The sequence below is a fragment of the Panulirus ornatus genome, chromosome 31 (genome assembly GCF_036320965.1).
Source record: "Panulirus ornatus isolate Po-2019 chromosome 31, ASM3632096v1, whole genome shotgun sequence".
Taxonomy (NCBI): domain Eukaryota; kingdom Metazoa; phylum Arthropoda; class Malacostraca; order Decapoda; family Palinuridae; genus Panulirus; species Panulirus ornatus.
Window position 1 is genome coordinate 3,622,963 of NC_092254.1, and position 12,674 is coordinate 3,635,636.

The 12,674-nt window shown below is 39.5% G+C and overlaps 1 protein-coding gene across 5 annotated transcripts in view; it reads left to right on the plus strand.

Annotated features, from left to right (window-relative positions):
* The window catches only part of sl (small wing phospholipase C gamma 1), a 103,192-nt gene that overhangs the window by 18,865 nt on the left and 71,653 nt on the right, over positions 1–12,674 (plus strand). For all 5 annotated transcript variants that reach the window (XM_071680376.1, XM_071680375.1, XM_071680374.1 and 2 more), the window contains 6 exons: positions 1,116–1,239; positions 4,813–4,918; positions 6,149–6,342; positions 7,142–7,308; positions 8,673–8,814; positions 9,950–10,128. In XM_071680376.1, coding sequence (XP_071536477.1) covers positions 1,116–1,239; positions 4,813–4,918; positions 6,149–6,342; positions 7,142–7,308; positions 8,673–8,814; positions 9,950–10,128 — 912 coding nt within the window. The remainder of the gene's footprint in view (positions 1–1,115; positions 1,240–4,812; positions 4,919–6,148; positions 6,343–7,141; positions 7,309–8,672; positions 8,815–9,949; positions 10,129–12,674) is intronic.

Genomic DNA, 12,674 nt, shown 5'->3' on the forward strand with positions numbered 1-12,674 from the left:
GAAGTGAATCATAGGGTGGGGGAGGGAGTGAAAATCCTGGGAGCCTTGAAGAATGTGTGGAAGTTGAGAACATTATCTCGGAAAGCAAAAATGGGTATGTTTGAAGGAATAGTGGTTCCAACAATGTTGTATGGTTGCGAGGCGTGGGCTATGGATAGAGTTGTGTGCAGGAGGGTGGATGTGCTTGAAATGAGATGTTTGAGGACAATGTGTGGTGTGAGGTGGTTTGATCGAGTAAGTAATGTAAGGGTAAGAGAGATGTGTGGAAATAAAAAGAGCGTGGTTGAGAGAGCAGAAGAGGGTGTTTTGAAATGGTTTGGGCACATGCAGAGAATGAGTGAGGAAAGATTGACCAAGAGGATATATGTGTCGGAGGTGGAGGGAACGAGGAGAAGTGGGAGACCAAATTGGAGGTGGAAAGATGGAGTGAAAGAGATTTTGTGTGATCGGGGCCTGAACATGCAGGAGGGTGAAAGGAGGGCAAGGAATAGAGTGAATTGGATCGATGTGGTATACATGTATACATATTTGCCATTTCCCACGTTAGTGAGTTAGTGTTAAGAACAGAGGATTGAGTCTTGGAGGTACTATCCTCACTTGGCTACCATCTCTGTTTCTCCTTTTCATATTCATAGTCGTTTGCTGTTATCCATTCCTGATGCCACCCCCACCCCACATGAAACTGCACAAATGCATAAAAGAAAAGAAAAATATGATAACATATATATTCCTTTCCTTCCCTCAAACCTGATCCCTCCCCTGGCTTCAGCTAGGTAGCACCAGAAAACAGACAAAGAATGGCCACATCAACTCACATTTATCCTCAAGCTGCCATATGTAATGCACCAAAACCACAGCTCCCATCCATATCCAGGCCCCACAGACCTTTCCATGGTTTACCCTGGATATTTCACGTGCCCTGTATACAGTATACAGTGTTTCTTTAGATGGGATGTTAGCATGTTAGCATTTTACAGAACTGGGAATATGGATTCAAAAATAGCACAGTACAAACAGATATTGTGGCATGGGTAATAGAATGAAGTTTTCTTTGGAATTTTATCTAATCATAGTGTTCAGTGAATTAAATGAATTGAGTGTACTATCTGCAACAGATATCCAGTCATCTTGTCCATAGAAGACCACTGCAGTCTTCCACAGCAGCAAGAGATGGCTCGTCGTTTCCGTGAGGTTTTCCAGGATGCCCTCCTTGTTGCCCCTTTGGATAATAATGAGCAGGTATTTGAAAGTTTATCCCTGAGCACTAAGCATTGTTGTTTTGTGTCAGATTTTCTGGAAAGTTACAGTTTTTGTCATATTTTGACAGATTGTTTTGTGTTTTAACTTTGGGTACAGGTTTCCAATGTCAGCACTGACTACCCCACAAATATTATCCATTACTTAGTTATTTAATTCTTATACCTTATGTGGTGTGAGGTGGGTTGATAGTATAAGGAATGACAGTATGAATGAGAGATGTGGTTGTAAGGACAGCCTGATTGACAGCTACTCAGAGAGTGCAGAGAGTGATCATAGAGTGATTAAGAGTATCTACAAGTGAGAAGTGGAGAGAGCAGTGGGATGGGGAAGAAAGAAATAGAAGGTTGGAGTGAGGGGGTTTTGGGGCACGAGGATCTAAATAAGAGAATCAATAAATCAGAAATTGATGAAGTAATAGGGAGGGGGGAACCCAATAGATGTGGAAGGATGGAGTGAGGGGTGCTTTTGATATTGGAGTCTGACTAAGAGGATCAGTTGGTCAGAAGTTAAGGGAGCAAAGGGGAGAGTGAACCCAAGAAAGAGGTGAAAGGATAGAGTGAGTGGTGTTTTGTGTTACTGGGGTCTGATTGAGAGGACAAATAAGTCAAAATTGGAGAGAGCGAAGGGGAGAGGTGGAAAGAAGGATAGAGTGAAGGGCATTTAGATGTATTAGGATATTAGGGCCTAACTGTAGGGATATACAACTCAGAAGTTGAGGGAAGAAGGGGAAGTACCTACCTACCTACCTACCTCTGAGTACTTGCAAGATTTTACCTTGATTGCAGGGCTAGCATAAGGAGCTCACCATACATTTTGCTTGATGAATAGACTAATCTTTTCAGCTGCCACCTGCATTACATAATCATCTCGTTTCATTTGGGACTGATTTCAGTCACGTCAAGTATTCTTTTAAATTTTTCTGTGGCTGTTCCATGCATGTTCCTTATTTCTCCTAATAGGATACTGAATAGTCTTTCTAGCCTCCTGGTAGGTTTCATTGTATTGTTCTTTGTGATACATTTTCAGTACTTTCCATGGTATTTATGAAGATGTAATGACTGTCTTTCTTGTTGAGAGGCTTTTAGGTTAAATGCAATTTCTTGTATACCTTATGTTTGCAGTTTTTTCAGCCTTTCATGATAGTTCATATGCTCTATTCTGTTCCTTTGCTTGTGAAATGCCCAAACAATCATATGCACAAATATATACATAAACACCCATACATGCACATATACATGCATATACATATCAACATGTACAGAGCATCAGATTGGGGAAGAGCAGTGTGGTTTCAGAAGTGGTAGAGGATGTGTGGATCAGGTGTTTGCTTTGAAGAATGTATGTGAGAAATACTTAGAAAAGCAAATGGATTTGTATGTAGCATTTATGGATCTGGAGAAGGCATATGATAGAGTTGATAGAGATGCTCTGTGGAAGGTATTAAGAATATATGGTGTGGGAGGCAAATTGTTAGAAGCAGTGAAAAGTTTTTATCGAGGATGTAAGGCATGTGTACGTGTAGGAAGAGAGGAAAGTGATTGGTTCTAAGTGAATGTAGGTTTGTGGCAGGGGTGTGTGATGTCTCCATGGTTGTTTAATTTGTTTATGGATGGGGTTGTTAGGGAGGTGAATGCAAGAGTTTTGGAAAGAGGGGCAAGTATGAAGTCTGTTGTGGATGAGAGAGCTTGGGAAGTGAGTCAGTTGCTGTTCGCGGATGATACAGCGCTGGTGGCTGATTCATGTGAGAAACTGCAGAAGCTGGTGACTGAGTTTGGTAAAGTGTGTGAAAGAAGAAAGTTAAGAGTAAATGTGAATAAGAGCAAGGTTATTAGGTACAGTAGGGTTGAGGGTCAATTCAATTTGGAGGTGAGTTTGAATGGAGAAAAACTGGAGGAAGTGAAGTGTTTTAGATATCTGGGAGTGGATCTGGCAGCGGATGGAACCATGGAAGCGGAAGTGGATCATAGGGTGGGGGAGGGGGTGAAAATTCTGGGAGCCTTGAAGAATGTGTGGAAGTCGAGAACATTATCTCGGAAAGCAAAAATGGGTATGTTTGAAGGAATAGTGGTTCCAACAATGTTGTATGGTTGCGAGGCGTGGGCTATGGATAGAGTTGTGCGCAGGAGGATGGATGTGCTGGAAATGAGATGTTTGAGGACAATGTGTGGTGTGAGGTGGTTTGATAGAGTGAGTAACGTATGGGTAAGAGAGTTGTGTGGAAATAAAAAGAGCGTGGTTGAGAGAGCAGAAGAGTGTGTTTTGAGATGGTTTGGGCACATGGAGAGAATGAGTGAGGAAAGATTGACCAAGAGGATATATGTGTCGGAGGTGGAGGGAACGAGGAGAAGAGGGAGACCAAATTGGAGGTGGAAAGATGGAGTGAAAGAGATTTTGTGTGATCGGGGCCTGAACATGCAGGAGGGTGAAAGGAGGGCAAGGAATAGAGTGAATTGGAGCGATGTGGTATACCGGGGTTGACGTGCTGTCAGTGGATTGAATCAAGGCATGTGAAGCATCTGGGGTAAACCATGGAAAGCTGTGTAGGTATGTATATTTGCGTGTGTGGACGTATGTATATACATGTGTATGGGGGTGGGTTGGGCCATTTCTTTCGTCTGTTTCCTTGCGCTACCTCGCAAACGCGGGAGACAGCGACAAAGCAAAAAAAAAAAAAAAAAAAGAACATATCAACATATACATACATAGACATATACATATATACACATGTACATATTCATACTTGCTTGCCTTCATCCATTCCTGTCACTACCCCACCACACAGGAAATAGCATCCCCCCTTTTCAGTGAGGTATTGCCAGGAAAGGACAAAAAAGGCCACATTCATTCACATTCGGTCTCTAGCTGTCATGTGTAATGCACTGAAACCACAGCTCCTCATCCACAGCCAGGCCCCACAGACCTCTCCATAGTTTACTCCAGACGCTTCACATGCCCTGGTTCAGTCCATTGACAGCACGTTGACCCTGATATACCACATCGTTCCAATTCACTCTTCGAGAGAGAAACATCAAGATAAGAATTTTTGTTGTATGCCATATTTTTATTGTATGCCATAAGTCAAATCATAGTGTTTTAAGTCTGTAACATTGCAACTTATTGCTCTGGTGTACTGACTTGTTGCTAAAATACAACTGATGATATTGATGATGACAAATAGTTGGTGTTAGAATATCCGTTGTAGTACAGTACATGTAATATCATAAGTTTAAGCGAGGCCATTGTTTTTCCAGACACTTACACTAAGAAGTATTAAAGACAGGTATATAAAACATCATTTGTATTACATACAAGGGTTGTAATGCTAACAACAATTAAAATCTATCCATCATCAGTAACTCCTTTCCCACTACCATGGGGGTGGATTAGGTAAATTAGCCTCTCATATCACACACAATCTTCACCTAATGCCTAGTATGTCAGAGTGAGACATGAAGTTTCACACAAAGCTGTTTACTTTTTCAGTTGGCTTACCCAGACAACCTTAGAAGTTCCACTATTGTTAGATTGTAACTTTTTTTTATCCCTTTTTAGGTGATGCCATCTCCAGAACAACTCAAAGGCAAGATTATCCTTAAACACAGAAAACTTCCTGGGGGAACAGATGAGTTCACACCTTTGGCTGCCAATGTGGATGAGCGTCAGTATCGTAAATTATTGTGTTTGTGTCATTCAGATTATGTGCACAGTTTTTCAGAAAAAGGGGTTTTGTTGTTTTTTCTACAGACCAGAGTTTTAATGAAAGTCATTGATTAAATGAGATTTTCTTGGAGCATTTTACAGTTTCTGTATATAATGATTATCTAACCAAACTTTACTTGGAACTTCTTACACAGATTGATGACTAAAGGGCTCTTTAGTTGATATCTAAAGACCTGTATATTAATGATATATTCATTATAGAGAGGTGTGAAAGACATATATGGGGATTGAGCTTTTTCAATGTTGCAAGAGCTGTGTAACCGAATCCAACCCATTGAATTAGGAATGAAGTTGATGAGCTTTGAATTACATGGCAATGAAACTTTAGATATTTTTACTATAAAATGCTGATACTGAAGTTAAGTGTACTTTTTATATATACAGTAATGCAAGTGCTCTCTTGCTCTTACAGCATTCATTGTATTTACTTTATTTAGTTTATTTTCTTCACTGTAGGTCTTGGTGAGCTTTTATCATAATACATTACCTTAGAACATTCAATTGTTTTTTATATCACAATTCCACGGTAGATAGTAGTTGGTAGGCAGCCAACACCAGGGAGGTATATTACCAGTACTACCTCTCAGGGCATCAGGAGGGTTAGTGACATCTGCTTAGTGAGCCAGAACTTTATTGGTTGGCAAGTTGCACTTCACTGACCCAAGTAGCTGACTTTTCTTTCTACTTCACTAACATATGGACAGCTAGCATTCTGTCCACAGCTTACAATCTCTCCTTGTCATATGTAACACTTGACTCATGCAGCTCATTCTTCATAACTCTAGATTTTCCTGCGGTGAGCACTGTGTGCTAGCCCTGCCTTTTGGTAAAATGGTAGGAGCAGTATGAAAATTTAGGCATGAAATATTAGATAGAAATATTAGGTAGGAACATTAGATAATGGTCGTCATTAGGAACATTAGGTAGGAGCCTCTGTAAATACTGTGCTAGACTTTCCCTCTACCAGTATCCTGTTAAGGGTGTGGCACTAAAGGCTAAGAAATGGCACAGGAGTTGTTTAGTTATGGAGACTCTGTTGACATGACCACCCCTCTGAGGGAGTTTCATTTGGAACAGGCATCAAATATGTAGATAGATAGATAGATAGATAGAACTACTTCAAATATTGTTAGCTGGAAGATGATTGAGTATTTTGTACCATTCTCAGAGGGAGGCGAGATGGAACTAAGCAAATTAAGCATCAAGAGTGATCGTCTTTATTTAAAAAATCCAGTTGACTCAACAGCTTGGCAAGCACATTTCTTTGTTTTGACACAAGATCGACTGTACTTTACTGAACTTCAAAATGAGCAGGAGGCAGAAACAGATGACCAGGCTAGTGGTTTGCAGACACCCAGTGATGTGAGTAATGGAGTCAGCATGGGTTCTTCATTTTATGATTGATTCATGTATTTTACTTAAAACTTGTTTGAACTCTACCCTATATTATATGAGAATATTTAATGGTTGACTGGTAATTAAGAGTTGTCATAGTGCAGCATAGAATTCTGAAGATTAAGTGTGTCATTGGTATTTCAAACTTTTCTCCCAATGATCAGGACTTAATTTATAGAGACTGTGTAACACCTTGTGGAGCTTTTATCAAAGAGAAGGAGAGTTGTGCTGTAGGGATTGCCCTTTCCCTTCCAACAAGGAGGTACACATGGTGAAAAGTGTATCTTCCCAGATGGGTCTGATGAATTTTGAAAAAATTAATACAACTCCTGTTGTTTCATAGGGATTGGAAAGCTTGAAAAATTTCCTAGTTTATAGTTATTTCCATTGAAATATGAAATCAATTTACATCTATTATGGCATTTGAGTGAAAATGTTGTTAACAATTGATATATTACATCATGAAAACAGAGCTGCCAGTGTGAGGTCACACCAATGGGAATTTTTCTTTCTTTTTGGTAACTGGTTTGCATCATTCGTTATAAGGTTGTTGCTCTTAGAACCTGTAGTCACTCGTGAGGGCTGATCTTGCCTTTCTGTAGAGGAATATGCTCGCTCCATCTCATTAATGAGTGTTAATATGCTAGTTTTGCTGAAATTTAGGATAACCTTGCATGCCTTTCCATGAATACAATATATCAATAATTTAGTCTTTTATCATTGGAAACTGTGATTTTTTTACATTTGACCAGTTTTATGGTTACAGATGAATGACAGTGAGCAGCATCTAAGAGAACCATGGTATCATGGAAGGCTCATAGGAGGAAGGGCTCAAGCTGAAGAGCTTCTGCAGCAATATAGTCACCTTGGAGATGGAACTTTTCTTGTGCGATTGTCTGAAAACTTTGTCGGGGATCACAGTCTGTCTTTCTGGTGAGTCATATATTATATTTTGAGTGCCACATCTGTTATCAGCAATGATATCATTGATGAAACTAACCCAGAGAGAGGTATGATGATTAGAAATAATGTAAAAAAGTGCATATATATGCACGTATTGGTGAGTGGGTTTGATGGGTATTATTGGATTAATTATTAATTAATTTGTAAGCATACAAAAAAAAGCTTGTTAGATGTGAATTTGCTGAGAGGGTTTGCAGTTGGAATGTCAGATCATTTCTTGGTGAAGACAAGTGTGAAAGTTTGTGGTGATATCACCCACACGTGGACTACTGGTATTCTGTTCACAAGTCAAGTGGAATGCCTTATGGGATGTGTTAAGGATATATGTAGTTGGGGGATAACTGTTGGATGGTGTGGAAACCTTCTACAGAGATGCAAATGCTTGTGTTAGAGTGGATGGAGAGCTGAGCAAAATTTTGGTATATATGTGGGTGGGAGACAGGGTTGTGTGATATCACCATAGGTTTTTAATACATATATATAGTATGAATTATGTATATGTGTATATATGTATATGTCTATGTGTGTATATATATGTATACATTGAGATGTATAGGTATGTATATGTGCGTGTGTGGACGTGTAAGTATATATACATGTGTATGTGGGTGGGTTGGGCCATTCTTTCGTCTGTTTCCTTGTGCTACCTCGCTAACACGGGAGACAGTGACAAAGTATAATAAATAAATGAATATATATTTATATTTTCATTTTTATTTTTCATTACACCTTGTCGCTGTCACCCGCACCAGCGAGGTTTGGACATATGGAGAGAATGAGTGAGAAGAGGTAAACAAAGGGGATATATGCATCAGAAGGGTGTGTTGAAATAGTTTGGACATATGGAGAGAATAAGTGAGGAGAGATAAACAAAGAGGATATATGTGTCAGAAGTGGAGGGAACTAGAAGAAGGGCTAGACCAAATTAGAGGTGGAAGGATGGAGTGAGAAAGATATTTGAGTGATTGGGGCCATAGGTAGCATTAGGTAAAAGTAGTTAGTAAGGTCACCCTCTTGATGGAAGTTCCAGGAGGGAATGATTGTCAGAAGTATGGATAGATAGATAAATAGGCATGTTTATCTGTCTAATATGTCCAGCTTCCTGAGCACTACAGAGACTCTATTGAATGGGGTCCTAGAGCAGCTTGGTAAAGGTAAAAATGATACATATGTATTTCTTTATTCCAAACCAGCACAGTATATATCAAATTTACTAGGTATCTTGCACTGCCTCTTCTCGAAATGATACAATTCCTTTTATCCTTTGATCACTATTGTGTTAAGCCACTGTTTGTGAAGATATTTAAGTGTGTGATTTTTCCTCTGTACACCAGGAACCAGGGCAAGGCCAGTCACTGCCGCATCCGTACTCGACAGGAAGGGGATACTACTAGATACTGGCTAAGAGATAATGATGACTTTGAGAGTATTCACTCCCTCATAGAACACTACCGTACCTACCCAATACGTGCTCAGGTGAATCAGGTTTAGTATGAGGTGTCATGAAATGGAAGAGAAGAGCCATGTTATTATTCCACACTTTCTTTCATTGTGCTGCTTGTTTCCTTTTTGTGTATTTACAGTTCTTATTTTGTTTTGCAGCATTAGGAGAAACTATTTTAATGATACATATGGGATGTGTGAAATCATGCCTGGAAAGAAAATATCACTTAATTTGATTAGATGTATGTAGAATGAAATCATGCTTGAAAAAAATAAGTAGTTTTTGTGTGCTTACATAGATAAAATGTATCCATGCTTCCAGCCCATGCCTTTCCCTATCCACTCAGCACCCTTCCAAACCAACATTGAGGAAAGTATACTATTCTTTTGGGTATCTGATAGAGAAAATGAATATTCTCCAAGGAAAGAAAAATTATATTTTCCTTTTTATCTCATGGTTGAGGGTACTTTGTGATATTATGGTGAAATGGCTAGGTACATGTCAAAACATTATTTTTTAAAATATTTATGAAAAATCTAAATCCCTGGGTACATAACCCCTACATCCCAATGCCTTAATACTTTTAGAAGATGCTGCTTCCTAAGATGCAGTATTTTGCAAGTGTGCAGCTTAGCACCATGTTATATGATAGCTGACATTATTGATGGAAGAAAAGGTTTGAAGGACATGTGCACTTACCACCCCAGTATTTTGTGCTGATGGGCATAGCATTTCAGTGATGAGCACTTATGAGGCAGTAGCTGTTGCTCAGGCTGTAAACTCAGTGAACTGGGTGTGGATGATGCAGCAGAATTACTGCTGCATATGATCTCAGGGGTTGTGACTGTTATGGCCAGTTATTTAGAGTAATAGATCCTTTGTTGGAGAAATTGCATATATTGTTTCAGGGTAGATTGTCTTCAGTAGAGAGGATTGCATGACAAGTGTCATTAAGCCTTCTGTAATCAAGGTGTGGAAGTTGTCCTAACAAGACTGATTTTTCTCATATGTACTCATTTGTTGCACATTCCAGAGAGAGTTCCTAGTCTTTCTGGTGTTGTTCTTTTGTTATGTAACTTTTGATTATTGTTATTATTTATGAATTTTGACATTGTGTGAAATATTTGTGATATTCTTTCATTTAAAATGTATGCTCTTTGCCAACAGGATGTGTCTGTGATCCTCGGGGCAGCAGTGCCACAGCCAAACAGCCATGAACGTATGGAATGGTATCATGCTAATCTTTCAAGAGAGGAAGCAGAAAGCTACCTTGGACGCATCCAAGAGGATGGGGCTTTTCTTGTTAGACCTAGCAAAGAACCAGGAAGCATTTCCATTTCATTCAGGTGAGGCCATATACTTTCCAAATAAGAAAGAGGAGCAGGAAGTAAAGAAGATAGTGCTGGGGCTGAAAAGGAGGGCAAATGAAAGTTGAGGTAACTGAGTATATGCAAACTTCATGAAGAATAAGAAAATGTTTTGTAAGGGGATGAATAGTGTGAGGAAAAACAAGAAGGCATATGGGAGGATCAGTGAGTGTAGTAGATAGGAAAGTGGTGACAAGCAAGGGAGAGATAGAAAGGAAAGGAATGAATTTTTTGAAAGAATATTGCTTGTTTAATGAGAGGATGGTAGATGTTGAGTGTTTGGGATGTGGAGGTATATGATGTGAAGAAGTCATGGTGAATGATCTGATGAAAACAAAGAGGATGTGAAGGCCTTTTCTAAAATGAAGTATAGCAATGTGGCTAGAAAAGATGGGATTGTAGTTGAATTTCCTAAGAAAGGAGGTGACTGTGTCTTTAATTGATTTGTCATGATTTTCAGTATCTGTATGCTCATGTTGAGGTGCCAGAGGACTGGTATATTGTAGTATAGTGCCAGTGTATAAAGGCAAGGGTCATACGAATGAATGCTGGAATTACAGAGGTACAAGTCTGTTGAGTATACAGTCCCTGGTAAGTTGTATGGGAGAGTGGTGATTGAGAGGGTGTTGACATGCACAGAGCATTTGACTGGAGAGAAATACTGTGGCTTTAGGAGAGGTAGAAGGTATGTGGACCAGGTGTTTGTTATGAAGAATTTGTGAGAAATGTCTAAAGACAGAAAGGGATTTGTATTACATTTATGGATCTGGAAAAATCACATGATGATTGAGATTCCTTGTGAAAGGTGCAAAGGTACTCTGAATAGATGCTGGGAGAGGAAAACTACTAAAAGCAGTAAGGATTTTTTTTTCAAGAGAATAAGTTGTGTGTGCAGATAAGAAGGGAAGAGGGTAAGTGATCCCAGATGAATGTGGGTTTTTTCAAGGGTGTGAGATGTCACCATGGTTGTGCAAGCTGTTTACGGATGGCATGTTCAGGGATGTAAATGCAGGGATTTTGGAGGGATGGATGGGTCTGTGGTATGGAGGAGATAGAGTCTTAAGAGTTGAATTTGTTATTATTTTTTGATGACATGGCCCAGGTAAACGCCTTAAGTGAGAAAGTGTTAAATGTGGTGTCTGAATCTGGGAGTGTGTGAAAGGAAGCTAAAAGTTACTGCAGATAAAAGTAAGACTATGAGGTTTAGCTCGGGGTAAGACAGTTGGTTTGAGCTTAGGTTTGAGTGGAAAAAACCTGGAGGAAGTGGAGTGTTTTAGATACCTGGAAATGGTACTTGGCAGCAAATGGAAGTATGGGAACTGAAGTGAATCATACGGTGGGAAGGGGGGGAGACAGATGTTCTTGGTGCATAAAAGAGCTTGTGGAAAGAATGATTACTGTCTCTGAGGGTAGAGATAAATATTTTTGATGGTATAGTAGTCCCAACAGTGCTGTATGGGTGTGAATTGTGGGCCCTAAATAGAAAAGAACAGAAAAGTGTGGATGTGTTGGAAATCAAATGTTTGAGAACAATATTTGGTGTTGAGAGGCTTGACTGTATAAGGAATGATAGTATAGGAAAGAGGTTTGGTAGTAAGTTGAGTATGATTAGGAGAGCTGAATGGGGTGTCCTGAAGTGGTTTGGACGTATGGATAGGATAAGTTTTGAATGACCAAGAGGATATATTTGTCAGAAATGGAGGGGGCAAGGGGAAAGGGAGACCATATCGGAGATGGAAGGATGGGTGAAAGTGTCTTTGAGTTATCAGGGTCTGAACATGCAGGAAGGTGAGAGGTTTGCTAGGGATAAATTGGAGTGATGTGGCATACGGGGAGGGATCCCAAAAGGCTGCAAAATTTCACTACCATCTTTTCCCAGTTACTCCAACTTTGTACAACTCTTTGACTATTTGATTTCATGTCATAAAGTATTGCTTTAGACATCCTTGCATTGACATCCTCTTTGCATAGGATTCCATTGAACACTACAAGGATTGGATATTTCTACCTAGGTTAATTCTAGCAAAGATGAGGCATTTAATTTTTGCTTCTTATCAATCTGGAACAGATAATCAACACCTGACATAAGTTCCTGACCATTATGATCACTTCCAACACACTTGACCTTTTTCATATTTCTGTACCCTCCCTCTATAGATACACTGTTTTTCTCCCTTTAGGGTCTTATAACTATAGGTTTATTTCTCTCGGTCAAGTTAGGCACAGGTGATGTGGTATACAGGGTGCAGTGTGCTGTTGGTGTGCTAAATGAAACCAGGGCATATGAAGTGGTCTGAGGAAACCACATAGAGATCTATTGGGCATGATTGTGCATTGGAGATTTTTTTGATGTATTTTACGTGACAGCACAAGATTGGATTTGGGTGAGGGCCATTCTTCAGCTGTTCCATTGCTACCCTGCTATTGAAGGAAATGGTGAACATGTATGAAAAAAATTTTACTTATTCAGCTTAGGATGATTCTTCCTCTAATCATCCATGCACATCTCCCTCAGAACCAATACT